This window comes from Rhineura floridana, chromosome 1 (genome assembly GCF_030035675.1).
Source record: "Rhineura floridana isolate rRhiFlo1 chromosome 1, rRhiFlo1.hap2, whole genome shotgun sequence".
Lineage (NCBI taxonomy): Eukaryota > Metazoa > Chordata > Lepidosauria > Squamata > Rhineuridae > Rhineura > Rhineura floridana.
Genome location: NC_084480.1, coordinates 281,206,862 through 281,234,498, shown reverse-complemented (window position 1 = coordinate 281,234,498; position 27,637 = coordinate 281,206,862). Strand labels below are relative to the sequence as shown.

The window sequence follows — 27,637 nt, the reverse complement described above, 5'->3', positions numbered from 1 at the left end:
TATGTTAGAGTCATATTATTATGAATATTGCTATTGTGTTATGTTCTTGCTGGTAGGCCCGTTGGCCTTTTTTCCTGCATTTTTAGATATCTCTCTTTGGACTCGCTGCGAATGAACTGGAGAGTGGGAGGGGCCTGACGCCCTTAGTCTTGACTTCAAAACATTCTTGCCTTCGGACGATAGGTGGAGCTATAACCCGCTTGATGGCAGTCCTCCTATGAAAATCACCCTTCAGGTGAGACCAATGGTCCGTTCCACGGTATAAGTGTTTCGTTTAATAGAGTAGCAGCAGAAGCTAAATATCATCTATTGATAAAGAAAAAAATAGGAATTGTGCTTTTTATTTTGTTCACATGTTCAGTATAACACATCTCTGTATCTGCATTGGGCTGACTTCAGTGGACATCATGTTAGTAAGCAAAGGTAGCAAACATCCAGGGCAAGCACGCCACGTGTCTAAAAATGAATTCTCAATACATCTTACAAATAGTTAAAACATACTATAAAACAATATAGATCAAACAGAGCCCTACAAAACAAAAGGTCAGTTCGTATCATTATACAATTCCATAAAGTAACAACAAAGAGAACTTGAACACGATTCTGTTCTTAAATTGAAGGAACATTATCTGTTAACTTTAGAGGCTTTATAATAGTTATATGGGTGCCTGTTTTATGTAGAGTGTATATCATTAATTGGGAATTATAGTGAAGCTTCTAGTTGTTGTTGAGGACCCACCAGGAAGCTGAAAAGAAAATGATTGTGCTGATTAGACAATTCTATTTGAGTAATCTTTTTAATTGTTCTAGCTACTTTTAATGAATGGGGTTATTCTTGTCATTGGCTAGTTCATACAAATGAAAGCACATCAGTATCCAAAACTTTCTATATAAAATAGGAAGCTGTAATTAAAGTAAACTACCAACATGAAATTAAATCAGGACTGTAACGATAGGTTAACTGAGCTCTTTGTAGTGATGTGAAAAACCTGGCATCCTTTTTTGTAATAGCAGAAATGTTATCAGCTAAACAGTGAAACTCTTGTGTTATTCCTACCAGAGAACCTGGGGCGCGAACAGGTTCTCTTCTGACATCATGATAAAAATTACATGTATTTTGCACTGTAACACAATTGCCAGGTCCCCTGAGCCATAAGGCTAGCAAGCTTATAAAGCAGATAGCTAAATATATCACAAAAGCTGCCACATGAGCCAGTGTAAAAAGGGAATCCAATACTTATTGGTATTTAGAATGTTTAATTAATTAGCATCTTTGCTCCCTTTGAATACTGAATGCCAAAGATGGAAGGAGAACAATATTTAGACATTACTGCCATCAAATTTTGACTGGCTATAGCTATATACTATAATCTTTGGAACAGTACTGCTTTCGCCTTAATTTCTCCTAAAGGTAAAAGTTCCAATAGAGAGATTCTTAATCCCGTTATTTTATAGTGAGCAGCCATTAGCAACCTTTTTCTAGTTTCATGGAACAGAAACTAGAATCCTGTTAGCCAAAATCAAATGTTATCCACCCGGAAAAGATCAATGTCTAATCCTATTACAGGTTTTAGTTGTGTTTCAAGGCACAATCCTGCATTAGCCATGTATACAAGGACATCAAATATCACTCTCAGTTCAGAGTGATTGAATTCTTTCAACCTCTGTGTTAATGCCCTGTATCCACATTGCTACCCCATATAAAAGCTAAGGTTTTTTTATTGTGCTCAGAGCACCTGCAGTGCCATATGCACCAAGCAAACATTCTGTGAAGAAGCAGCCAAACTGAAATGTGCTAAATGAAGCGTAGCAGATCTTTGAAGGCACCACCGTAAAGTATAAAAATAAAACACCAAGTTACTGGCAGTAGTATACTTATTTACTAGGATGCCCATTATGAATCTATATACATTTTGTAGACCTGGAAAATATTTAAGGTCCTAGTTTTAATAATAACTGTTTAATTATTTATTTTATCAAAACAGGAAAGTCTCACAAATGATAATCTGATTCTCGACTATGATAAAATCATCAGCTTATAACAATGACAGCCATGCAAAAGGTAGCTTCAGAGCATGGTAGTCAACTGATTCCAGTGAAAAAGCTAATACATTAATAAATAAGATAAAGTGGGTGCCAAAACAAAGCCTTGGATCACCTTGAATACAGTGAACTTCATTGATTAGAACCCCAGTTGGACCACCCCTAATTTGCTGAGAGGTTGTAGAATATAATATTTGAATCAAAAAGAGAAGTCTCTTATGTAGAGGATTTTTTAACTTCTCCCATAACAAACCTCTAGCATTAAGATAGAAATAAGCTTTTCAGTTCCACAGATAATGTTTGACTATATCCCTGGGAATATTTTTAGCTAAGTGTGATACAACCACCCAGAGATGTAAAACAAATTGACCAGATCTAAAATTGGCCTATTTCCTAATTTATTAAGTTCAGTTAATAAATGAGTGTCTCAACGTGTTTAATAGGTGGGCTGTATAATTTTTTCTATGCCTGATAATAAATTAAAAGGACTGTAATGAGCCTAATCCCTGCTCCATTTTTGTATAAAAGAATAACTATCGTCCTGCTTAATAAATCTTGGATAATTACAGATTGCTTTATAAATGTAAATAATTTCTAAGTGTGGTTCCCCCTGGGCTTTTATGCAGGAACAATCTAATTGGGCACCTGGGGCTTTCCCATTTTATAATGGGAAAAATCAAATTTTCAACTTCCTTAACTGTAAATGGTGGCCAGGACTGTAGGTTCTCAACATCCACTGGTATATTACCTCCTGTAAAATGGGACTGCTCATTTTATGAATAGTGTAAAGAATTTCCCCAAATTTTAGCTGGGATACTACAAATAAGCTTTCTTGAAGAATTGCCCAGTGGTCCTGATGCAATTCTTCAAAAGCATTGGCTATCATTAGAGAAAGGGAAAACAAATGTGGTCATGGTTAAAAAAGAACCCCATCGGACTCCTAATCAGTTGGAAACAGCAGGTCCAGAGTGTGTTCTACTTAGTGTGTAAGGTTAGTCATATTGAGACAGCTCCATGGTTGTGTTGATGGCCATGAAGAATCAAGCTGGCCCACTTAAGGCAACGTCCACATGAATATTGAGAACCCCCCCTCAATAAGCAATTGTGGGTTTTCTAGCACCACACCAAGGATGAACTCTACTAGCTTTGGCAGGGAGATTGGTGGGTGTTAGTACACCAGCAGAATCCCCAATATGTTCGTCAGACCCATCAGTAGGTACCCATCAGTGTTTGACTAAAGAGAGATGTGACCATAGTATTAGATCAGATCAAAGGTCTATGTGGCCCAGCATTCTGCTTCCCACAATGGCCAAGCAGGTGTCTAGAGGATGTTCACAAGCGGGATATGAGGACAGTAGCATGTACCCTACTGCTGCTGTTCTCTAGCAACTGTCTCTGATCCTGGAGGTAGTATATAGTCATCTTGATTTGCAGTCATTGATTCCCTATGAATGAGAAATATTTTCATCTTCTACCCTCCTAGTCTATGTTAGTACTGCTTTCCCAACCTGTAGATGTTGGATTACAATTCTTCTGACCATTGGCAATGGTGACTGGGCTGATAAGCAACAACTCCTAACAATATCTGGAGGGCATCAGGGTGTGTACAGAGTATCCAGAGATGAAAGCTGAGAGAAGGTAGCTCTTTCCTTGCATGCACGCAGCTGTGTTGAACGCAAAAGAAAAGAGTTCTACAGTTGCAGAGCCACCACTGAGAAATGCAATCTTGGTTAATAAAAACAGGACTGCCGTTATGGTTACAAGTTGTTTAGGGCCTTACAGGTGAAAACCTCTCTCTTTATGTAAATTTATTTTATTATTACATTTATATTCCAACTTTCCTCTAAGGAGCTCTTGGTGGCATCCTCCCATTTTATCCTCATAATAACCCTGTAAGGTAGGTTAGGCTGAGAGACTGACTGGTGCAAGGTCACCCAGTAAGCTTCATGTCTGAGTGGGGATTTGAACCTTAGTCTCCGAGGTCCTAGTCCAACACTGAGCAGTACAGTACATGGGCTTCTAGAACACTATTGTAATCTGGTCTTTGCCCCATTTCTATCCAAAAGGGTGCTATACTACCTGGAGCAGATGAATATACTATCATTTATTTTAATGAACATATTAACATTTAAGAGACAATGTATATCATGAAGAACCTGCTTTGTTAGCCTCACATGATTGATCTAGCTATGATAGAGAAGCCAGTGCCACCTAATCAGTGAACTTAATGTCACTACACTGTGTCTTACTGAATTTTACAGTTGGTCTAAATCTTTTGCATGAAATATATTGATCTTCTGTCATCTGTAGCCATCTGTTGTTTAAATTTACATTGATTTGCAAAGTTATAAGCTAGAAGAAAATATATACATGCATTTTCCCACTTTTTAAAAGGTATTGCTATTTTAGATATGGCTCTGGGTCTTTCCAAGTCAAGATGTTGAGTAATGCTGCTTACATGGTTACAGACATTGAGAATCGTATCCAGTAAAGTTTTCTTGTTTGAGCAAGGATGTCTGCTTACATAATGGAACTTCTCCCTCTCCCCTCCTGTGTGCCCCTCTTATTTGTTCTGGAGGTTTTTCCAAACCTCAGCAGCATCTTTGGGGTGGATGAAGATGAGAGGGAGGGGAAGTTCCATTGCACAAGCAGAAATCCTTGTGTGAATAGGAAAACTTTGTGAGATACAACCCTAACCTTCATTTAACAATTTATTCAAATGGCAGAGAGGTTCTAGGCATCTTCAGTCCAGCCCTACATTTAGAGCAGGGATGGGGATCCTAGGGCTCTTCAGATGTTGTTACTCCATTAGCCTCAGCCATATGGTCAGTGGTCACAGATTATGGGAGTTTCTGTCCAGCAACATCTGAAAGCCACAAGTTCCTATCCTTGATTTAGTCCTTATATATGACTCTAGCCTTAAAAGAAAATAATTTAGTTTCAAGGGAAGAGTACCAATTCCCTCATGAACCAAAAAGCTTAGCATTTAAAGTTAAGGCTTGCACACTCCCTCCTCCTCCCACACAGCAGGAAGAAGGCCTTCAGAGTCTATTTTTGATTAACCAAATCTTGCCATGTTGTCCAGACCTATTTATTTTTATGTAACAAAATTCATATACAACTTGATTGTAATAAAACCTCTTAAGTTGTTTAGAAGACCCAGAACTGTAGTTAATCTTCAGTTTAGCAAGTTGGCTTCAGTAACGATGGTTTAAAGTTAGCTTGTCTGAAACTAGCCTCAGTTAATGTTAACCATACTTTGTCGGTCCAGACAACATGACACACAGCAGTAAAGTGGAAATGAAAGCTTCTGAATTTCCAAGTTGTGCAGGAAGAAGAGGGGGAGCACATGAGCCAAAGGCTTGCTGCAGCTTATCCCTACTCATTTATGTTGTGCTAATGTATGTTTTAGCTGATAATGTGAACATGGCAATTTGCTCATTAAGTGCATAAGTTATTTACTCTTACAAAGTACTTTTTCTTGCTAATGTGTGTCATCTCATGATACAACAGATTGTATCCAACTAAATTCTCAGAGTAAACTTAAGTTAGTCTTGGCCATCTGTTTCAATGGGTCTACTCTGAGTAGGACTAATGTTGGATACATGTCCTCTGTTATCAGTGTTCTTCCTACTAACACTACCCCATCACTACTAATGTATGCTATTCTCTCTTACCCAAATGAAAGCATATAAGAAAAGCAGTATTCACGATACCACAGTTTCTATGTAATATTAGAATTGTCCCTCATTCTTAATATGCATGACACTTTGCATCTGGATTTGTTTTATGTAGGATTTTAAGTTCATGGGGGCAGGAAAAATGGCTTATTGTTAAAACAGAATCTTTTAAAACTGGAATTCCTGGTTTAATTTCAGAATTATATGCAGTAGTTCCTGTATGCGTTCCTATACACCTGTGTACCTGTATGTTTCCTCCTGCAGCGCTAATAGCAGATTTTAGGGGAGATTTAAAGTGAGAAACCCTGATCACAGATCTCCCACATTATACCTACTTGCACTCATAGGAGAACAGTAACAATTTGACCTTCTGTTGAAGTGACAAATTGAATTCAACTGTATTTGTATCAATTATGTCATCAAGCCATTTACAGTTAAGATAACCTCTCGCTTCTCAAGTTGGTAATACAGATGAATTTACTGTTTACGAAGGTATTACTGTGTTAACCTAATGCAGTCATACGCATATTATTCAGAAACAAGACCCACTGTGATCAATAGGGCTTACAGCTAGGAAATTGTGTTTTGGGCCACAACCCAAAGTATGCTTCCCTACTAGTAAGCTCCACTGACTATAGCAGGCCTTACTTCTGAGTAAACATGGATAGAATTGATCTGTTGCCATACGCAAATTGTTGATGGAAGAGGGGGAAATCCCTAAATGGTTGCTTTTCTGCTGTTGCTTTTGGAATGGAAACCAGGCTGTGAGGAGAAAGAAGGGAGAGAGAACGTCTTCACATAATTAACTATTAACATATTACCAGGCACTAGCATAGTTGTAATGTGTTCTGGAGTTTCTAGGCAATCCACATGATTCCTTTGGAATATCTTGCTGTAGTTCATCTGCAGGTGGCTGTAGAAATGACAGTGATTTATTTTTATTCTACATTTATTATATTCCTATATCAACTCACATTTCAAAATAAAATTGGGTAGGAAGCTGTCTTGGTTTTCAAGCCTGCAAAGCCTTTAGTATAGCATGAGGTTGTTGGATAAAATATACACTCATGAGTTAACCATTATTAATAACAATTATCCAGCCCACACTTACTGGGGGCCCACACATAAATGCCTCAAAAGCACACGTTGTCACTGAGCTAAAGACCAGCTCCTGTGAAGATGCTGTTTGTTTGTGATCATGGTGCCTTCATTTTGGGAGCATGTGATTTGTGTTCTCACATGGCTTTTTCAAGTCTGATCAAAAGGCCAGCAGTAACCCATGTGTCCTTGAAGTTTGTTTGGCCACTGGTAAGTGTGAATTGAGCCAGAAAAAAATGTTTCTTTTCTGGACTATTTCCATGTCTTGTTAAAATGTCTCTTCAGGCTTTGATGCATCAATTCCTATATTTTTTTCAAATCTATTTCATGTCTTACTTATTTTCATCTATTTCATGCATACCTCCATCCTGCTGTTCTGAATAACATTATAAGAATCAATACAGTTAGAATGAAAACATGGTATACTGCAGAGAAGTATAATAATTGGAGTTCTTTTAACCAATTAATATAGAAAATCATCAGGCACTATGTTTCTTATATTTAATATGGTCTTTCCCCCAACCCCCCAGCTTAGCTGATAAATATTTACGCTTTGGAAAATCAGGTTTCAGTTCTAGTAATGATAGTTGATATTTTGAAGCATTTATTTGTAACTGTCAATCAGAAATCCACATGGTATGTGTACCTGTTGCAGGCATTGTTCTCCCAGAATTCATAAATGATGAAGCGGGATTCACTTGACAGTTTCTGAATGGAAACACTAAGAAAATGACAGAGTTAATTTGATCAATAGAAAATGAAGCCAGTGTGAAGAAGCAATAGGTTCGGTTTAGACATAATGAGAATCCTGGTTTTGCACTATGAGAATGGGCTGCAGCAAGCCTTGGGCTCGTATGTTTCCCTTCCCTTCTGTTCTTTTGTACCCACAAGGAGACTGAAAGCTGTTTTCAGTCTTAAACTAAAACACAGTTGTGGCTATTTCTATTTGCGGTTCTTTATCCAGCTACAAATATATGCAGGAATATATGCATTTGACCCACAGCTAGATTAGAACGGAAATATTCAGCACTGTAGTCTCATTTTATATAAAAATTTTACTTGAACTACATCCAAGTTCTCTGTGCGGTTTACATAAACAATAAAATAGAGTTCACAATAAAAACACTAAAACAAAAATCATAAAAGCAAAAAACCAACTAAAATCTTAAGGTTTTTGTGTCAAATCTGAAAGAGACCAGCAGGTGTCACTATGTATATGTGGAATGCAGTCAACAAAAAAATGCAGATAACCCTTTTCTGTATGCTCGTTAGGTTGCTTTTCAACTCTGTTAATATTTTTCTTTGTTTGATGAATAATTCATTGTTCCCAATAAAACTGCTTGGTTTCTTTTAAACATCTGTTTTTGTAGCACATACTGGCTTATATATGCATTCTTATCTCCATTCTTTAGTTCACTATATGTTGGTAGCACTTCCAGATCTAGTTAAGATTATACAGCCAAGAGAGTAGCTGTATACTATAGTCATCATGGATTTTTTGCATCTGCAATGTTAAATCGAAAATAACCCCTCATGTCATTCTCATGCTTCCTATAAGCTCATTTCAAAACAAAACCTTACAAATGCTTAACAACCCTCTAAATTTTCATGGCATTACACAAAACAAAGAGAATCGAGAGTTCAAATTGTAAAGAGAGAGAGAGAAAAAACAGACCCCCTTTGGACTTTTTTCTGTCAGAGTTTTCCTAATCTGTTGAAATTAATTAAAAATCAGCTATGTTCACAGAGTACCTGTAATCCTATTACTGACCTGGCACCATACTCTGACCTTCATCTTCTGCAGTTTAAAAGTTTTTAAAATGCCTGGCTGATGTTTAATTAATTTAAGTAATTTAACAGTGGAGTCTGTGATAGCTCTGGGCATGCTCAGTAAGAACCATCTGACAGTGTTCTAAAAGCCAGACTAGCAGCTGTTTGGCTTGGCTCATCACGGGGCCACACCCATGCCAGACATTTATTCCACTTGAGACAGTTATGGCTTCCCCCAAAGAATCCTGGGAAGTGTAGTTTGTGAAGGGTACTGAGAGGAGGCTCCTGTTCCCCTGACAGAGCTCCAGAGTGGTTTAACAGTCAGACGCTCTGATTGAAGCTCTGTGAGAGGAACAGGGCCTCTCCTAGCAACTCTCAGCACCCTTCGTTAACTACACTTCCCAGGATTCTTTGGGAGAAGCCATGACTATCTAAAGTGAAATGAAGGCCTGATGTGGATGTGGCCAAGGACAGCTTTGGTTTAAATTTGGGAGAGGAGACTACATGTGCTTGCTGTAGAATAAAAAGGTGGGGGAAACCCTGAAAAAGAATGATACTGTTCACAATGTTTTACTTTTGGAAAGGAAAGGGGCTTCCCCTCTGCCCAGTGCCCCCCCATCCAATCTCCTGCCCTCCCCCTCTTCTCCCCCTTTCTGCCCTCCCCCTCTTCTCCCCCTTTCTGCCCTCCCCCTCTTCTCCCCCTTTCTGCCCTCCCCATCCTGCCCTCCTATGCTCCCTGCCCCTCCCCCAGGTCAGTTTCACCTATCCTAAGCATCATTGTATAGGAGTAAATCCCACTGAACTCAAAAAGCTGGAAATGATCAAATCTGCCCTCCCTCTTCCCTTCCCCTTCACCATTCCCTTACCCTCCCCATTCCCTTCCAATCCCCCCTTTGCCCTCCCCCTCCCCCATTGTCAGCTTTACCTATCCTAGGACTACGACCTGGGAGACCAGGGTTCGAATCCTGACACAGCCATGAAGCTCACTGGGTGATCTTGGGCCAGTCACTGTCTCTCAGCCTCAGAGGAAGGCAATGGTAAACCACCTCTGAATACTGTTTACTATGAAAACCCTATTCATAGGGTCGCCATAAGTCGGAATCTACTTGAAGGCAGTCCATTTCATTTTCAAGCATGATTGCATGGGAGTAAATCCCATTGAACTCAATAAGCATGTAAATTATCAATGGAGTTGTCCTCCCTCCCATCACCTCACTTTTGCTCCTTCCCTCCCCTGTCCTTCATCCCTCTTCCAATCCCCTCCCCCTTCTGCTCCTCTCCCTCTACTCACCCCTCCTCCCTCATGGTCAGTTTTACCTATCCTAGCCATGATTGCATGGGAGTAAATCCCAGTGAACTCAGTAAGCATGTAAATGATCAGACCTGCCTTTCTCCTCCTTCCCCTCTCTTCTCTCTTCCTCCTCCCTCCCCTCCCCTGTTCCTTCTTCCTCCTCCCCTGCCCAGTCCAGCTCTCCCTCCGGTTAGTTTTACATATGCAAAGCATGATTGCATGGGAGTAAATCCCATTGATCTCAATAAGCATGCAAATAATGAGACCTGCCTCTCCTCTCCCTCCCTCCCCATGGTCAGTTTTACGTATCCTAAGCATGATTGCAGGGGAGTAAATCCCATTGAACTCAATAAGCATGCAAATGATCAATTCATTCTCAGCAAACTTGCACAGGATTCCATTTCTTACCTCCCAGATTAAAAAGCAGAGAAATTCAGTAATAGGTAAAAAACCTTGTGGTTTAAGAACGTACCTACAGCCAACAGATATTTCTATCAAACTTTAAAAAGCAGGGAAATTGGGCAGCTATAGTGAATGCACCAGGGGAGCAGGAGACCTAACCTCCTCTCTGAGATATTGTACTGCCCTACACTTTTGTCAAAATGCAAACACCATTTGGGTTGGTCTTTCACAGTCCAATCCACTTGCTGTGTAGCTTGGAAGAATTTGGTAACATGTACCTCTGAGCATATGGTGAGTGATGGAAACACTTGCAATCAGCACAAAGAATAGAAACAAGACATGTGCTGTGCTGATCTTGTTTTAGCAGGGAGGAAGCAGCAATATTAAAACAATATAGTTCAGACAGTCACTTGAAGTATGTTTGATTTACTTTGCAATTTTAGTTTAGTTTCCTATAGTAAATCATTTTCTTTTTTCTGTCTGTGAATATGTGAAGTACAGCAACACTTTGCAACACTAAAAAATGCTCCAAAAAGAGTTGTGGAATAATGGCACTGACTGTTCTGAAGAATAGTTTCTAGTGGACATGAGGAGTGTCTCAGTTTGCACAAGATAAAATAGGGGGAGGTGAAATAAATTGTAGCAAAATTCTAGGTGTGCTCTATGTTTTTAATTGACCATGCCCACCTTTCCTTAAGTGGAGTAGTTGTAAGCATAGCAGACTGAACACATGCATCTTGGGTAGGCCAAGTTTACTTTTTCAACAGCTAGAGGCATTGTTTAATTAACAACATGTTGTAATCAATCTGATTTTACATCAAACTGCAGTTTCACATCCAACTGTTAATGTATCCAAAATAGAAATGGAGCATAACCTCCAGTTTGAAACACAAAAGGCTGTCTTCACCATCATATGACACTAACCAATAAAAAGGCTTTGAAATTAATAAAAATAAATTTGACACAGATTTCTAGGATGAATAATGAGAGAAATATAATTTTGTATGTTAGAATCTCTGTAGAAACTAGTAACACAGGAAAGAAGCAAAGTAAGAAGAACACCAACAAACATACAAAAATGTAATTCTCCATCTTTGGAGATGGCAGGTGTTGACACCACTCACCATATGCTCAGAGGCACGTTACCAAATTCTTCCAAGCTACACAGCAAGTGGACTGTGAAAGACCAACCCAAATGGTGTTTGCATTTTGACACATTTGTAGGGCAATACATATCTCAGAGAGGAGGCCAGGTCTCTTGCTCCCCTGGTGCATTCACTATAGCTGCGCAATTTCCCTGCTTTTTAAAGTTTGACAGAAATATCTGTTGGCTATAGGTATGTTCTTAAACCGCAAGGTTTTTTGCCTATTGGTGAATATTTATATAGAACAAAGCAACAGATATTACAAACAGGATTAGTAGTTAATATATAGGAAGCATTCGCACATTTTCATAGACTTATTCTAAAAAAGATAGAAGCAGTAGTCACTTATCCTAACTTAGATTATTCAAAAGCTCACTCTGCAGTATAAGAAATTACTGTTTAAATTCCTCAATTGCTTCGTGGTGGACAGTATTACCTAGTATGAGCATAGCGGCATTTCTGTTACCATTATAATTTGTTTTCTGTGCTTTTATATATTTTTGTTTGCCTGAACTGGCTATTTTGTCATCTTTCCACTATTCCTTAGCACTGCTTTGCCAGTGTATAAGGCAACCAGAAATCAAAATTTGTCTTGGGCAAATATTTGTTCAGCAAGTCAGTTCCTGAACCTATAGTTCTACATGATGACAAGAGATACTTGCCTAGATTGTGATGATAAATGCCTCAAATAGCACGAGTAACCGATATTCTGGAAATGAATTATTTAACAAATATTTTAAATTACTTGTTTTAGGTCAGCGTTGAGCGATTTACAGCACAATTTTACATTGTGTATTTTACATGCTAAGAAGTTGACAGCACAATCAAATATGAATTTAGGCAGAACATCCATTGTGTTAAATGGAGTTTACTCCTTAGTATGTATGTTAATTGCCACCTTAGTGTGACTGAACAATTGATTTCTTAGTTTATCCTGACTATTTAAAATATTTCTAGCCTGCTTTTCCCTAATAAATAATCCCAAAGCAGGTTACAGTCAGAATAATTCCACATGTCCATAATTCCATGAGATAAGAAAGTAATTATAAACATGGCTTTGTCATGATCGGAGTAGATAAATATTTAAGTTCCACTGAAATTAATGGGACTTACGTTGCTAACATTGGTTGGTGTAGGGTCATAATCTGAGGAGTGTTTATAGAACCCCCTTATTAGTGTCATCCTAATGATTTCTGATGTGTGTTCTAAGTGGAAATGTGTACCTATCTAAATTTTCTCATTCTCTGAGGGCAATAAAAGTACTCACTGCAGACATCCATCCTGAGAAGAGGCTGTGTCCACATACTGCTGCAGAGCAAACCGGAATTGCTCCAGTTCCTCTTCTGTTACTGACATCTGACGCTGAACTATCATTATGTGCTGACCAAAATAGTAAGACAATGTGATTAGTAAACACATCTCACTCCTGATATCAAAGCAATTTTCTTTTGTGTTTGGAAGACCAAGTCTTATACAAATCTACACATGCAAATAAATTGCTTTCTCTTAGCTTTCAGCATTATATATTTACAAGAGGGACCTGCAATAAAATACTCCTATATGCTCCTGTTCAGCATGCCAGTCAGTAATGCCCTCTTCCAGGACACTTCATCCCATTTCCTGTCCCCCTGGTTTTCTTAGTTTTGTTCCCCAACATTCTCTCAGCATTCTCTGGCCTGTGAGCATGCTCACATTGTCAGTGGGTTGTTTTGGTTCCACCCCCTAAAGCCATCTGATATCTCCTCCTCGTGTGTGTAGTGCACAAAAGTATTTCGGATACATACAGATCAGCATAATCCAGAATTTACTAATAGTGGAAACAGAACGATTTCCAATTTATCTAGGGTCAAAATATGAATAATACAAATACTGTATGCCCAATCCCATTTTAGTATCTTTGTATAATTGAAGAAACATGATCCAAGTAAAGGGAATATGAAAAAGCCATAAAGGAATCCATACGTTATGGCCAGGAGAGCAGTATGCATAGACTGGTTACTGAAACTAAAGCAGTTTAGGAGGCCTGTAATTCAGTGGTAGAACACATACATTGCCTGCAGAAGGTCCCTTGTTTATTCTATGACATGTCCAAGTAGGCTTGGGAAAGACCTCTGAAATCATGGAGAGCTGCTGCCAGTTAGTGTAGATAATATTGAGCTGGATGGACCAATGCTAACTCAATAATAGGCAGCTTCTGGTACTCTACCAGTGCTGGAGGAAGGAGTATCATGAGGAGCCATTATAACTCCATAAACTACCAAGCCGAGGCTTGTTATCTAGTACCAGTTCTCTGCGCAGAAAGCCTTAAGGTACAGATGCAATAGTAATTTGTGCATGTGCTATGTATGCAAAGCTGGATAATTTGAAAGGTCCTTGAAAAAAAATTTCAGAATAGGCTAAACACAAGTTTTAAAATAAATATTTTTGCAAAAGCTTTGTGTTTCAGCTTTGATTGTGAAATGCTAAATATAACATGATTTTTAGCTGGATGCACATAATTTATTGCAGGGGTGGCTAACCTGTGACTTTCAAATATTGCTGGACTATAATTCCCATCATTCCCAGCTAGCATAACCAATGGTCAGGGATGATGGGAATTGTAGTTAAGCAATATGTGGAGGGTTAGTTATCCCTGATTTTAGTATATATTTAAGATAATTCCCTACAATCTGGATTGTCTATCAGAGTTTTATTATATTTTAACAAAAAGATACTTGCTTTCAACTTGAAATGGATGTGCCTTGATTTAATTGTTATAAATACTTTTATAAATACTGCTCAGAATTAATTCTCTAAAAATAGTGTTAAAGTTGAAAATCTTGTTATCATGCCATCGGGTTGGATTGAGTACAATAAAAATAAGAGTAGATATATATATATAAATGCTAAGAAACGTGTTTTAAAAGTTTGAATAAAGCAATGGTGAAACTGGATTCCCCTTCTAAATGTAATATGAATTGTGCAACTTTGGGGGTCCTATTTTTGCAATGTTCAATAAAGTCATGCATCTTTACTGAGACATAAGCCTTACAGAAGTCAGTGGGATTTAATTCCCAAATGGGTGTGTGTAGGATTGCAGTCCTAGTTACTTAAACCAGGATAGATTCTCCAAAGCTCTTTCTTTATACCTTCCTCTCATGGGTATGAGCAAAACTAAACTTTAACCCTCATCATTTCATAATCTGGACAAAAAAGACTTACAGATTTAGTGCTTCCTTCTGATACTTCTTCTTCTAGTGGCTCAAGCTTTAGATCCTTGCCAACAGGATGAAGGGGAAATGCAAACAGAATACCAGATATTACCTATTAGCACCACAATGCTCTGACTTTACTTTTTGAAAAAGGAAAGCCATGGTGATTAACCAGTTTTGTTGTAGGCTAACACAGTAAAACTGTTTCGGAATTTGTGTGAAATCTGAGGACATGAGAAGGGTAACTGTTTTGGGAACTGGGTTTGAGAAACAATGTTATTTCGTAATCTACAGTTAGTGGTTGCCCTTTGGATGCAACTGCTTTTGTTGCATGGATTAGCCTCTGCATGGATTAAAGCTAATCATATATGGCAAGGATCTACATTTCAGCAATGAGGAAACCACATTGCAAGACACTTTTATGATAAAGTTGCTTGCCTCCATAGAACATAGCATAGTTGGTACCATGTTTATTGTAGTCTTCAGTGAGGTGTCTGGCACAACAGCTGCTGTGATATCATGGGATCAATTTCAGTTGATGTGGCTTGATTATATGGACAGGGTGCTTGCAACAACAACACCATGTGCTACTTTGACTCTTGCCCTTCTTGGCTTATTCAAAGAATGCCAAAATGGTATAACTGGGTGAGTCCAGGATGTGGTCAACACATCTTTGTGAGAGTAGCCCTGGCAGTCTTGAAAAAGGTGATGATTTGACTGCATCTCTCTGAAAAAGCTCATCCAGGATTAATTGGTTTGTGACAACTACTGCCTACTGTGACAAATACCCCTTTTGGGGGGAGGTGATGGAGAGGGTCACATCAGGATAGCTGCAAGCATTTTTAAATGAAACCAATTATCTTGTCCTATTCCAGTGCAAATTCTGGTCTGGTTTGGGAACTTATAGGCCTTGGTTGCCCTGATGAATGACCTGTATCAAGACAAGAACAAGGGAGACCAACCCTCTTATTCTTGCTTGATCTATCAGCAGCTTTTTGTACCATTGACCTTGATACCTTCCTGAACTAACCTGGTGAATTGGTTTTGGGGGGCACTGTTTTACAGTAGTTTCACTGCAACAGTTTCAGAAAATAGCTTTTCTGATATTCTGAAATTTCTGATTTCAGAAAATAGCATTGAGTGGGTAGTCTTTGACGTTCTGGCACTTGTGATGTGGGGTGCCACAGGGTACCATATTGTCCCCAATGCTCTTTGACATCTATAATGAAGATGTTGGGAGCAGTCATTAGGAGAGTTTGGGCAAAGTATCTTCAGTATGTTGATGATACCTAGCTCTATTTCTCTTTAGCATCCGGATCAGGAGAGGCTGCACAAACTCCAGACCAGTGCCTAGACTCAATGGTGGGTTGGTTGAGAGCCAACAAACTGAGTCTGAATCCTGGCAAGACCAAGACACTGAATGAGCAGTGCCCAAGTCCAGATAATTGGTCAGTTGTCTGCTTTGGATGAAGTTGTACTCCTGAAGGAGCAGGTTCATTGTTTGGGGTTGCTTGTGTATTCATCCCTGAGAGGCTCAGGTGGCCTCACTGACTAGGAGTGCCTTCTGCCAACTCAGTTGGTAAGACAGCTCCAGACATTTCTGGACAGGGATAGCCTAACCATTGTCATTTATTTGCTGGTAACCTTCAGACCAAGCTATTGCAATGCACTGTATGTGAGGCTGCCCCTAAGAATGACATAGAAGCTGCAGATAGTACAAAATACAGCAGCTTGACTGCTGCTGGGGTTGAATATCACTATCATGTTGTGCTGCTTTTGACAAGATTTTGCACGGGCTGCAAATTAGCTACTGGACTAAGTTTAAGACGCTGCTATTGGTGTACAATGGTCACTTCATCCCTTATATATCCAACCGGTCACTGTGGTCTGCAGGAAAGGGCTTCCTGCAATTACCATCTATTTTATGACATCCATTCCATCCAGTGTAGGAATCTGACCTGTAGTGTAGTGGTACTTACCCTTTGGAACTTTGTCCCATTACATACCAGACCAGCAACATCTTTACTGTTTTTTTAGCACCTGTTGAAAACCCTTTTCCAAAAAAAACCCCTTTAAGTAGAGATTTTTATCCCCAGTTTTATCTGCGTTGCATTGAAATTGTATTTATATATTTTTTATTGTTAAATTCTTCAGGATGTTTTATGAGAAGTGATTCATAAATGAAATAAATAAATTTTAGAAAATTTAAAAATGCAAGTTTGTACACTAAGATGCATGTTTGCGCTTTACATACTTTTCAAGCAAGTGCATTTGTTGAATCAAAGTACATGCTTGTACATTAACAGCTACACAATCAGCAATTTTTGAATTACATGCACAGATGTATAATGGATGGCACATTTGTAAAATGAACATATTCTCATCCATAACAGTTAAACACTGAAAGCTATTTCCTTCACAGTAGGACTCTGACTAATGTTCAGAAATAAAAGCCACTCTCGCTAGCAGCAAACAAAATGTGTCTCTTCCACTTTTGCAAAAGCAAAGGGTAGTTTTTGTTCAGGTTTGGTTGTAAACAATCCATGTGATTGATAAACTTTGGATAATGGGAAACTAATAGTACCAAAGTTATGAGCAGATAAGCAGGTGCAACACCTGAGTGTAGGCAGACCTTTCCTCCAGCCCCTCTGGAGCAGATTTGAGGAAGCACAGGAGGAGGAGAGGGAAGAAAGTCCCATTGCGCTAGCACTAATCCTTGTACTAGAGAAATTATTTAGTTGAATGCTGCCCAAAATGTTTTGTTTTATAGCACCCCCAAAAGGGAGAATCTTTGTCTACAGATCAATCAGTGTCTGTATACAATCAAGGCTAGAATTAAAATAATTATTTATAAACCAGTCAAAACTGATATGTAAATGTAAGTTACAAATCTGTAGTGGAGTGAAGTTCCTCCTAACCCAATTAAAAGGACAACTGAAGAAGCCTACGTTAAATTATTAAAATACTTAAAACAATTTTTAACAGTATAATGTGAGCAGGAAACAAAAAATTTGTCATGTTATATCGACAGAGGAGGAGGAAGAGAACATGCTGTGCTCTTTTTGCCCCAGTCATCATGATATATATGACTTTGAGAGTGGCAGAGGGAAGAGCAAGATCTCTCTTACCAACTTCTCATGTCTCCATAATGAAGAAAAATTCACAGGCTATTAAACCAAAGGAAAAAACTGATCAAATGAGGAGTGAAATATTTATTAACACCTCCAGTAGCAAAGAGGGCCATGGGGTAGGTTATGGTTTAGCTCATTCAGTGGATGTTCCACCTGCTCTGCTGCTGTCAGTCATGGGTGGGAGAATGTGATGCAGGAAGCATAGAGAGATCTTTATAGAAAAATGAAGGGCATTGTGCTCACCTTCTGTTCCAGCTTGTCAATCAGTTTCTGGAGTCTGTTTATTTGGGTCATCCACTGGTTATCTTCCTCCAGCCACCCTATGGGGGAGACAAATAGTGGCTTTGCAAAACACTGTTGAAAACTTACTCGTTTGTTTTGATGTGCATGCTTCCATAAATATAAGAATATTCAAAGATCTATTAATGTTTATTAATATTTATATTTAATTCTGAGGACAGAATCTGCAAGACCAAAGAAGTGAAGTCCTCATAGCCCCCTCCCAGAATACATTGTTCCTGCTTTTTCAGAAACTGTCTATGGCAATGCAGAGCTTCACAAGGTGCTACATACAGGAGACTTATTCAAAAATATAGGCAGAAAAAGCAAGAAGACAGCTCCAGAGGCTAGAAAGCAGAACACAGAATGCTTATGCTGTCTTTACACAAGTACAGTAGCAGATATAGTTTTCGCAGATAAGCACACAGCCAGAAGGGTGGGAAGAAATCTTGGAAAAGGCAGAGGAATGTTACTCATTTTCAAAATGAATGCTATGCAAATCTCTCCAAATTTGGATCTGCATTGTGCACTGCTGTTTCTACATGCAAAAATAGCTGCCATCATGATCCTTACTACATGTACAAGACTGACTGAAATTAATAGTGTCACTTGTGGCAGCTCTCAGTGGCAAAATATTGCTGTTGGAATGATGGGGCAAATCTCATTTCCCTGCATTAGATGGTTTGCTGATAGAGAGACCCTGGATCACTCACAGGAAATATAACTTGGGGCATACCTTTGTACAAGGAAATACTTGCCTGTCTGGTGGTGGTTTTTAAAATAGCAACCACAGGAGGATCCAGAATTGATACTGTGTGGTGCAGGGATGACTTTAAATCTCTCCATGTTGCAATCTCAAAACTGCTTTCCCCCACCCAGCTGCAGTAAAGCTGCTGTTAACTCTTGGGAGGGGATGTTTGCACACTACAGCAGCCTTTCAATTCATGATTAAGAAAAACCGTTGCACTTGATGAGTTCAAAAGGCAGAAGCAGCTACAGAAATTGCTGCTCTTTGCCCTGAGAAGCTACTGTGCGTTCAAGGGAGGAGCAAGGCTTGTTTTATAAACAAACAAACAAACAAACATGGGCAGGAAAGAGAGATTCTTACAGATTAATGTCCAAAGGCAGCCCCTTTTCTTGCCCCATGAACATTTTAAGCTAACCTACAGCAACAACCTCAGAGAGGAGTGTGACATCTCCTCCCCCCACCTATCCTTGCCTTCCTGCAGCAGATGAGGGAGATGTCGAAACACCTTTAAAGTATTTACCAAGAGATAGTGGGCTCATCTACACAGCAGTTTAGTGTGTTTGGTGCTACTGGCATCCCCTTTTAATTCTCATAGTTCACATGACGTTACTGGCAAACAAGCTGTCGCGCAGTTTCTCCCCTATAAATCCGTAGTAACCCAATCTGCTGATAATACAAAAAATTTAGAACAATACAGCTCCACTCTGCTCCACACATCTTTGAAGACAGTTTGCTTTGATGGTTTTTAGTGAGTGGGTGAAACGTCACTTTCAACTATCCTCCTTTCTCCGCCCACAAACTCTCTCCCATGAATTCCATTTTGTTTCTGGGGGTTTATCTAGCAGTTTCTGACTGCTTTGTACTCCCCCCTTCACAGTTTGTTGCAGCCCTCCCTTCTTTCCTCCCTTGCTCCCCAAGCAAACTTCCTTCACCTCTTTTGTTTCCTAAAAAATCTAAAGTGGATTTTTTAAAAAAAGCTTAAAAATACTAATATTGTCAGAAAATATCAATATTGGTATTTATATATATATATATATATATTAAAAATACTGATATGTTGATTTGTTTTTCCAGTGGGGAATTTTTTTAAAAAAAACAAGGGCCAGCAGAGAAAGGCGGGGCAGATGACCCCACTTCTTTTCAACTGCCAAACTTTAGGAAGCGGGGGGCAAGATGGAATAGAAATATTTGCACATGCCCAGTAACTGAGCAACTGGAAGGAGTAAAAATGTAAAATTAGAGGGCAGGGCCACAAGGAAACAGCGACACAAATCTTTCCCAGAGGATGGCCTACTTGCATGAATGGAAAACAATGGGTTTGAAGCTACCATTGACCATGAAGTGTGGACCTTGCAAATCTGTTACAATGGTAAATCTGTGTATTTGCTATGAAGAAATGCTCCCATGTAAATAAGCCCTCTGTAGATTGTGTGTGTTAGATTCAGTACCATTTGTTTTTATACCACCACCCTAACTGATATTTATTTGCTATACAGTAACCAAGCTTAGGCATGACTATAGAACAAGATAAACAAAATACTTTAGTATTTACATATGAATATTTTAAAACATTAAAGATGGAATTAAGCTCTGTATACAATCTATCACTACACTATACTAACTAAAGCTGCAATCCAATACATGTCTACTCAGAAGTAAGCTCCATTGGGCTCAATTGCAAATAGTTTTGGATGAAACATTAACTTGACCCATTCCAGTCTGGGTTCAGGCCTGGTTATGGGACTGAATCAGCCTTGGTCGCCCTGATGGTTGACCTTTATTGGGACAAGGACAGGAGGAGTGCGACCCTGTTACTCTTACTTGATCTTTCAGCAGCTTTTGATACCATTGACCATGGTATCCTTCTGGGCTGATTTGGTGAGATGGGTATTGGAGGCACTGTTTTAGAGGGGTTCCAATCCTATCTCCAAGGTCATTTTCAGAGAATAGCATTGGGTGATCGGCTTCGGCCCCTAGGCAGTTGTGCTGTGGGGTGCGGCAGGGTACCATCTTATCCCCCATGCTGTTTAACATCTATATGAAGCCCTTGGGAGCAGTCATCAGGAGATTTAGGCCAAGGTGCCAGCAGTACACTGATGATACCCAGCTCTTTCTCTGTTACATCTGAATCGGGAGATGCCATGCAAGCCTTGGATTGCTGCCTGGACTCGGTGGTGGGCTAGATGAGGGACAGTAAATTGAGTCTGAATCCTAGCAAGACGGAGGTGCTTTGGGTTGGTGGTGCCCAAGTTCAGATAATTGGTCAGTTGCCTGCTTTGGATGGGGTTGTATGCCTTCTGAAAGAGCAGGTCAGCAGTCTGGGAGTGCTCCTGGATCCATCTTTGCTGCTAGAGGCCCAGGTGACCTCAGTGACTAGGAGCGCCTTTTACCAGCTTCGGCTGGGAAGACAGCTGCCACCGTTTCTGGACTGGGATAGCCTGATCACTGATGTCCATGCACTGGTATCCTCCAGGCTCGATTACTGTAATGTGCTCTATGTTGGGCTGCCCTTGAGGTTGGTCCAGAAGCTGCAGCTGGTGCAAAATGAGGCAGCAAGACTGCTCACTGGGGCAAGCTATCACCAACATGTCACCCCACTGCTGAAAGAATTGCACTGGCTACCCATTTGCTACCCGGCCAAGTTCAAGGTTCTAGTTTTGGTGTACAAAACCCTCTACAGCTTCGGACCAGGATACCTGAAAGACCGTCTTATCCCTTATATACCCAGTCAATCACTGCGCTGTGCAGGTGAGGGCCTCCTGCAGATACCATCTTATCAGGAGGTCCATTCTGCACAACATAGGAAACAGACCTTTAGTGTGGCAGTATCTACCCTGTGGAATTTCCTCCCCTTAAATGTCGCCTTGGACAGATATTGGAAAGATAATACTATCTTTTTGGTGCCTATTGAAGACCTTCCTCTTTCAACAAGCCTTTTAAGTTGGGACCTTATCCTAGTCTGTGTCTGTGTTGGAACTGCTTTTTAATATGTTTTTAAACCTTTTCTTTTTTAAAAAATATGTTTTTAACCTTTTGTTTTTAAGATGTCTTGAAAGCTTTTTAAAAATGTTTTTAAAGATGTTTTGTTTTAATGTATTGTAAAGTCTGGTTTTATGTTTTAAAGTATTTTTAGTGCTTTTGTTTGCCGCTCTGGGCTCCTGCTGAGAGGAAGGGCAGGATATAAATCAAATAATAAATAAATAAACTTACTCCCAGGTAAGCGTGTATTGGATTGCAGCCTAAATCTCTATCCCTCTCAAACCAACCTCCATCCTCTACCCCAATTCCTAATCTAATTATCCAAACCTCAGAATAAAACCAATTGCCTTAACTGACACAACCTCTCATATACTTAAAAACAACCCTCACTCATTCCCTCCTCCTGACCAGAGCAACACCCAAACACTCACTCCCTAGCATTCCATTTTACCCCTCTTCTCTCTAGTTACCAAATAAGGACATATATTAACAAATAATCGTGAGCAGAACCTGGATAACATATTTACATATTCTTTTGATGTCACAAGTGGTTCTTGATCTTGTGTATTTATGAAATGCTTCATACCCATGCCGAACTTGTTTTTAAAAGCTGCCAGGATGTGCTCTAAGCTAGAAGGAATGCCCTAGTATCTGAAAGCAGCTTCCCCTAATCCTAGATGTGGCAGGTGTGAGTTTGGACAGGCACTCTGCGTATGTTCAGGTATTCTTGTAGTTCACAATGCAGGGCTCATCTCTGGCAAGTGAAAACCGGTTTTGGGGCTTATAATTTTATCATCTACATGATTTCGATAGCACTTTTAAGATATTAGTCATATGTTTTTAACTGTATTTTGTTTTAGTTTTTGTAAGCCGCCTGGAGTCCCAGTTCTGGGGAAAAGACAGGATATAAATGAGTATAATTATAATAATAATGTTCTTCACAACCCTCATCCCTTGCAACAGCCCTGGGAGATCAGTTGGTAACATCCCCACTATAGAAATGGGGAACTGCGGATAAAACAGATCCACGTAAGGCAGACATGCTATTCCATCATGACTACAGGTTGCTGAAATATAGTTTTCTCCACTAGCATCATTGTATATATGAAAGTATTTTATTTGTTTCCCATAATACAATGTAATATTTTCCCATACATTGGATAGCTTCTGGTTTTTCTGTTTCTGCTGTACTTTTACAGTTTGTTCAACCAGCAAGTGTTTAGGATGGTATATGAAAACCACTGCACAAGTTCACTATATGGCAAGACTTTGCACCCAGATTTGTCAGGGCAAACTGGAATGGCAGCTTAGGGCCATTTCACACTGGTATATCTTAAGAATGTTCAAACATACTAAAAACATCCAAATGCTTGCATCATACATATACAACCCTGACACCAGTACCCGGCATATTGGGGCATCTGCTGGGGCCTATTCTATATGCCTCAGCAAGGTCCACTAGGGCTGATGCTCTGCCTAGGCCCCTGTTGCCAGCTTCAGCCACCACTTCATCCCCCAGTGGTGTGAATGCTAGTGTCCTTGTTAGCAAGGTAGCCATTAGCCGGCCACTCCTTGGGTGGGCTTACCCAGTGATGGCGGCAATGGTGTTGTAACAGGCTGGGAGCCAAGCAGCTTAATATTTTTCATCCACAATGCTACCTTTAAATTGGTCGTAACCTAAAGGAACACGCTCCTCATTTTCATCTGTATATTTTAAAGCACAGAAAGGCAAAAATGCAATACATCTCTTAACAGTATTACCTTGGTTAAGAAGAGGACTGACTGGAGAAAAACTGCTGTTCCTTTGGAGTCTTCGACTTGAACGTCTTCCCAGCTGCTTTACTGCAAGGACCTCTGGCTTTGCTGATCCTTGTCTTTAAAAAAAAAAAAAAAAATTATGTATACATAAAGCAATTGAATTAATGAGGCAATCTCTTTATTCTGATCCTGTTTCCAGTTCTCTCTGTCTCTCCCCACACACACATACTCTTGACTAGGCTGCCATAAGTCACATAATATTTGTGAGCATTCTAACCACAGAGGGTCTGTCACAAACTTGACATTTGCCAGAGCTACTGTGAACAAAACTGGAACAGAATCTAGGAGCAGGAAAATCTCGAGTGGCTACTGATCCAGGGAGCTAGGAAGCAGAGTGGCCTTGGTGAGGGGGCTGTGGTTTCATCTATTAGAATAAAATAAACATCACTTCAGTAGAGGCATGCATCCACTTTAGACAAAGCATGAATCCAGAACTGAAACAAGCTGCTTCAGAATGGTTCAAGCTTTGTCTGAGGCAAAGCAGGGCTTCCCTGAAGCAACTTGAACAGGGGGGTTCTGAGGCTTTGGGTCCACCTCAAAAATAGCTCTATGTCATATCATAGATTCCAAAGGATCACCATTTTCTGGGCACATATCCATCTGGAAGGAAATGCCTTGAAACTGAATGCACAATTAGCTTGTGAGACAGTTCATGGGCCCCTGCTGTTTCCTGAAATATGACTTCTCTGCTGGGTCTCGTGGAAATCTTGGGGCCAAGTTTTTAATGTATAGATACCTCAAGTCTCGAAAATGTACCTAAGGTTAGAAACACACTCACTGTTCACCAGTTCCAGTGCATCTCCACTTTTCTCTTCTGAAAACCAGCACACAATGCTAGTCAAACCCCGCCTCTTTTTACTGTGAAAACTTATGGGAGTAGCTTGAGTGCATTTTTTAAAAAAAATCAGCTTCAGAGATTTCACAACTGATCGGCAGATCAACCCAGTCACCCTCCAGGTGTGGCTAATGAAAACACTTTGATCTGGTGACTAGTGTGTTTACAGCCTAAAAGGGTTTTCTCTAGTGTGGCACTGAAACCTCTCCTCCAATTTATTTAAAGCTTTCTTTCCCTATGAAAAAGCTGTCTGATTTTCTGCCTCATTCTCAGGATGTTTCAGAATTTCTTTAGAAACCCGTGTGTGCAGTGGTTTGAGCTTACTTTATCATTGAAAGGTGGCTGAGGATGGAATGAATGTTTTTCTCTCCATTAAACATTTTGCCTCTCTACAGCCTCCATGGATGCCTGTGCTTCCTGATCTGAAAAAGCCCCATGAGAGGAGTTCCCTCATGATGTCTTCCCCTGGGCTTTAATTGAGGGCAGGCAGACAGGAAGGCTGCAGAGTGCAGATTGCTGCTGAGATGATTTGTAGAATGCAAGAAAAGACACAAATACTCCTTGGTCCCCTTGAAAGTAAGGTAAGTGCAGCTTTGATAATTTTCCAATAAAATTTATTTTCTCACTAATAAATGGAGAATAGTTGGGGGGGAAATGAGGGAGAAACAGATAATAGGAGCATAGCATTACTCTGCTGCAATTTCTACCTAGAAGAATTCTTCATATATTACCATTGGAGGTGTGTGTGTTGAAATCTCACTTACTTATCTTGACGAGTTTGTTCCTCAGTGGTTTCCATGGCACACTCCAGTGAGTTATGGAGAGACTGTAGCTGATTCAGTGTTTCTTTCAGCAAAAAGCGAGTCACAAACTGTTCCAGCTTAGAGGCCTCCTGATAATTCTACAAAAGTAAAACAGACACTAGCAGAAAGGAAAAGCATAATATTTCACACTTGCACAGGTTTCCTCCTAAATACCAGGTGCACATAATCTTTCATCCACAGCCCTATAGCCAGAAGACATTGGGTGCAATTTCTATAGTATTATTCAAAAACTACTCTGCATAGTCTCTGTCCAGTCAGCTTCCTCTTGAGGTGGATAATTCTGCCCTGTCTACAATAGCTGTAATTGGAGAATTCAGTTACTGTGATGCCAAAATGCAGAAGATTGACCTGCTTATAAAAGGAGGCTGCCTGTTACCTCTCAACATGATTCACTTCTCTGGGTTTGCCTTCTTTCAAGATGGGGCACTATCCAGAACAATGAGATGAAGCAACATAAAACAGGCACCTCTGATGATGGATAATTTTTAATTGATGGGCAAAATTAGATGAAACTTTACATGTGTTATAGCATTTAATGTGTCTGTTTTCTTTCAGATAACCAGGGGGTTAGGAATCATTAGACATGTGGTATATAGTGAGGGGAGGTTAACCTTTCCTCCTTGTAGTGATCCTGACCACAATATCCCCCCCCCATTGCTATTTGTCCTTGGATGGAAGCTGCCAGCGCTGCCAGTGTTATCTTCTTGGGATGAATAGCCATTTTGGGGTGTGTGCATGTACAGTATTTTATTTATTTATTATTTTATTTATATCCCACCCTTCCTCCCAGCAGGAGCCCAGTATATGTGTGTGTGTTCTTCTCAGGGAGCAGGGTTATGTTCCCCCTTCCCATATGCTGCAGTTTTGATTCTGATTGTCCCCCCCAAAGCAGCTGTTATTTGAAAGAAAAAACTCCACACATTAATTGCACATTTAACATGTTGTTTAATTTGGCCCTCACATTCCAACAACAAACCCACAGCCTGTCATCTTTTGCAGGTGGCAGAAACCATGACTGGGGGAGGGTGGGGGAGGCAAAAGAGCAAGACCAGAAACAGAAGTTGAGAACAGGCTTTTAATCATGCAGTCATTTGTACATTATTATTATTATTATTATTATTATTATTATATATTGATATTATTAACCCGCCTTTCACCCAGAGGTCCCAGGGCAGATTACAGCCATTTTAAAACACATAATTAAAACAGTTAAAAACAACCGAAACAATATCACAGAAAATAGGGTGGTTCCTAAAAATATACATCTTAGGTGTTGAAGGCCCGGATAAAGAGGCGCATCTTCAGCATTTACTGAAAGTTATACAATAAAGTTACCAGACACAGCTTAGTGGGGAGGGAGTTCCACAGTTTAGGGGCTGCCAGAGAGAATGCCCTCCCCTGGGTCACACACACACACCCCAGTTTCTGAGGGTGGCGGAACTACCAAAAGGGACCCTTCTGTTGATCTCAACACCTGAGAGGCTGTCTTTCAGGACTTACATAGTTTAGGGCTTTAAACACTAACGTGAGCACCTTGAACTGAAACTGGAAATGAACTGGCAACCAATGCAGCTGTTTTAAAACAGGGATTATGTGAGTTCTAAAAGGAACCCCCCCCACCACCACTAATCTGGCTGCTGCATTTTTGGACCAGTTGAAGTTTCCAAGTCATCTTCAAGAGCAGCCCCACATGGAGCACATTGCAATAATCCAGTCTGGAAGTTACTAGAGCATGGAGCACTGTGACCAAATCTTGTCTGTGGAAAAGGGGCTAAAGCTGGCGAACCAGCCAGAGCTAGAAAAAGGCACTCCTAGCCACTTAGGCCTCCTGAACCTCCAGTGACAGTGTTGGATCAAGGAGTATTCCCAGGCTGCAGACCTGCTCCTTCAAGAGAAGAGCTACTTCATCCAGAACAGGCCGTCTTCCCGTCTCCTGGACATGAGAACTCTGGACACAACACCTCTGTTTTTTCAGGATTCAGCCTTGGTTTATTGGCCCATATCAAGTCCATCACTGCTTCCAAGCACTAGTTCAACACCTCAACTGCCTCTCCTGATTCAGATGGAATAAATAGGTGGAGCTGGGTGAATTGAATTGAATGTTTATTATTACAGTCATAGACCAGCCAAACAATTGCCAAATAAAATATTCCTTAATACATGTTAAAAACAAAGAAAATGGAACATAAACAGTTAGTCAATACAATCAAGTACAAAACTAAATTTGGGTCAAAAGAAACTTCTATATGGATTAAAATTCCTGGGACATCAATTTTCTGCGAATTTCTAGCTCTGCCACAAAAAAGTTAGCGACCTTGCATGTAATAAAAGAATCTTTATCTGCCAGTAGGTACTGGGCATAGAAGGATGTATCTCTACCTTGAAATTTCTGAATAAGGAGCA

The 27,637-nt window shown here is 39.9% G+C and overlaps 1 protein-coding gene across 2 annotated transcripts in view; it reads right to left on the bottom strand.

Moving 5' to 3' along the window:
• Nucleotides 1–376: 376 nt before the first annotated feature.
• NECAB1 (N-terminal EF-hand calcium binding protein 1) overlaps nucleotides 377–27,637 on the bottom strand; it is an 84,689-nt gene continuing 57,428 nt past the window's right edge. The window contains exons 6-13 of one of the 2 annotated variants that reach the window (XM_061607154.1): nucleotides 25,175–25,311; nucleotides 23,519–23,631; nucleotides 17,995–18,071; nucleotides 14,631–14,684; nucleotides 12,697–12,809; nucleotides 7,468–7,542; nucleotides 6,545–6,636; nucleotides 377–746 (exon numbers count right to left, since the gene is read on the bottom strand). In XM_061607154.1, coding sequence (XP_061463138.1) covers nucleotides 718–746; nucleotides 6,545–6,636; nucleotides 7,468–7,542; nucleotides 12,697–12,809; nucleotides 14,631–14,684; nucleotides 17,995–18,071; nucleotides 23,519–23,631; nucleotides 25,175–25,311 — 690 coding nt within the window. In that variant the 3' untranslated portion in view covers nucleotides 377–717. The remainder of the gene's footprint in view (nucleotides 747–6,544; nucleotides 6,637–7,467; nucleotides 7,543–12,696; nucleotides 12,810–14,630; nucleotides 14,685–17,994; nucleotides 18,072–23,518; nucleotides 23,632–25,174; nucleotides 25,312–27,637) is intronic. The other variant, XM_061607164.1, reaches the window with a different exon arrangement.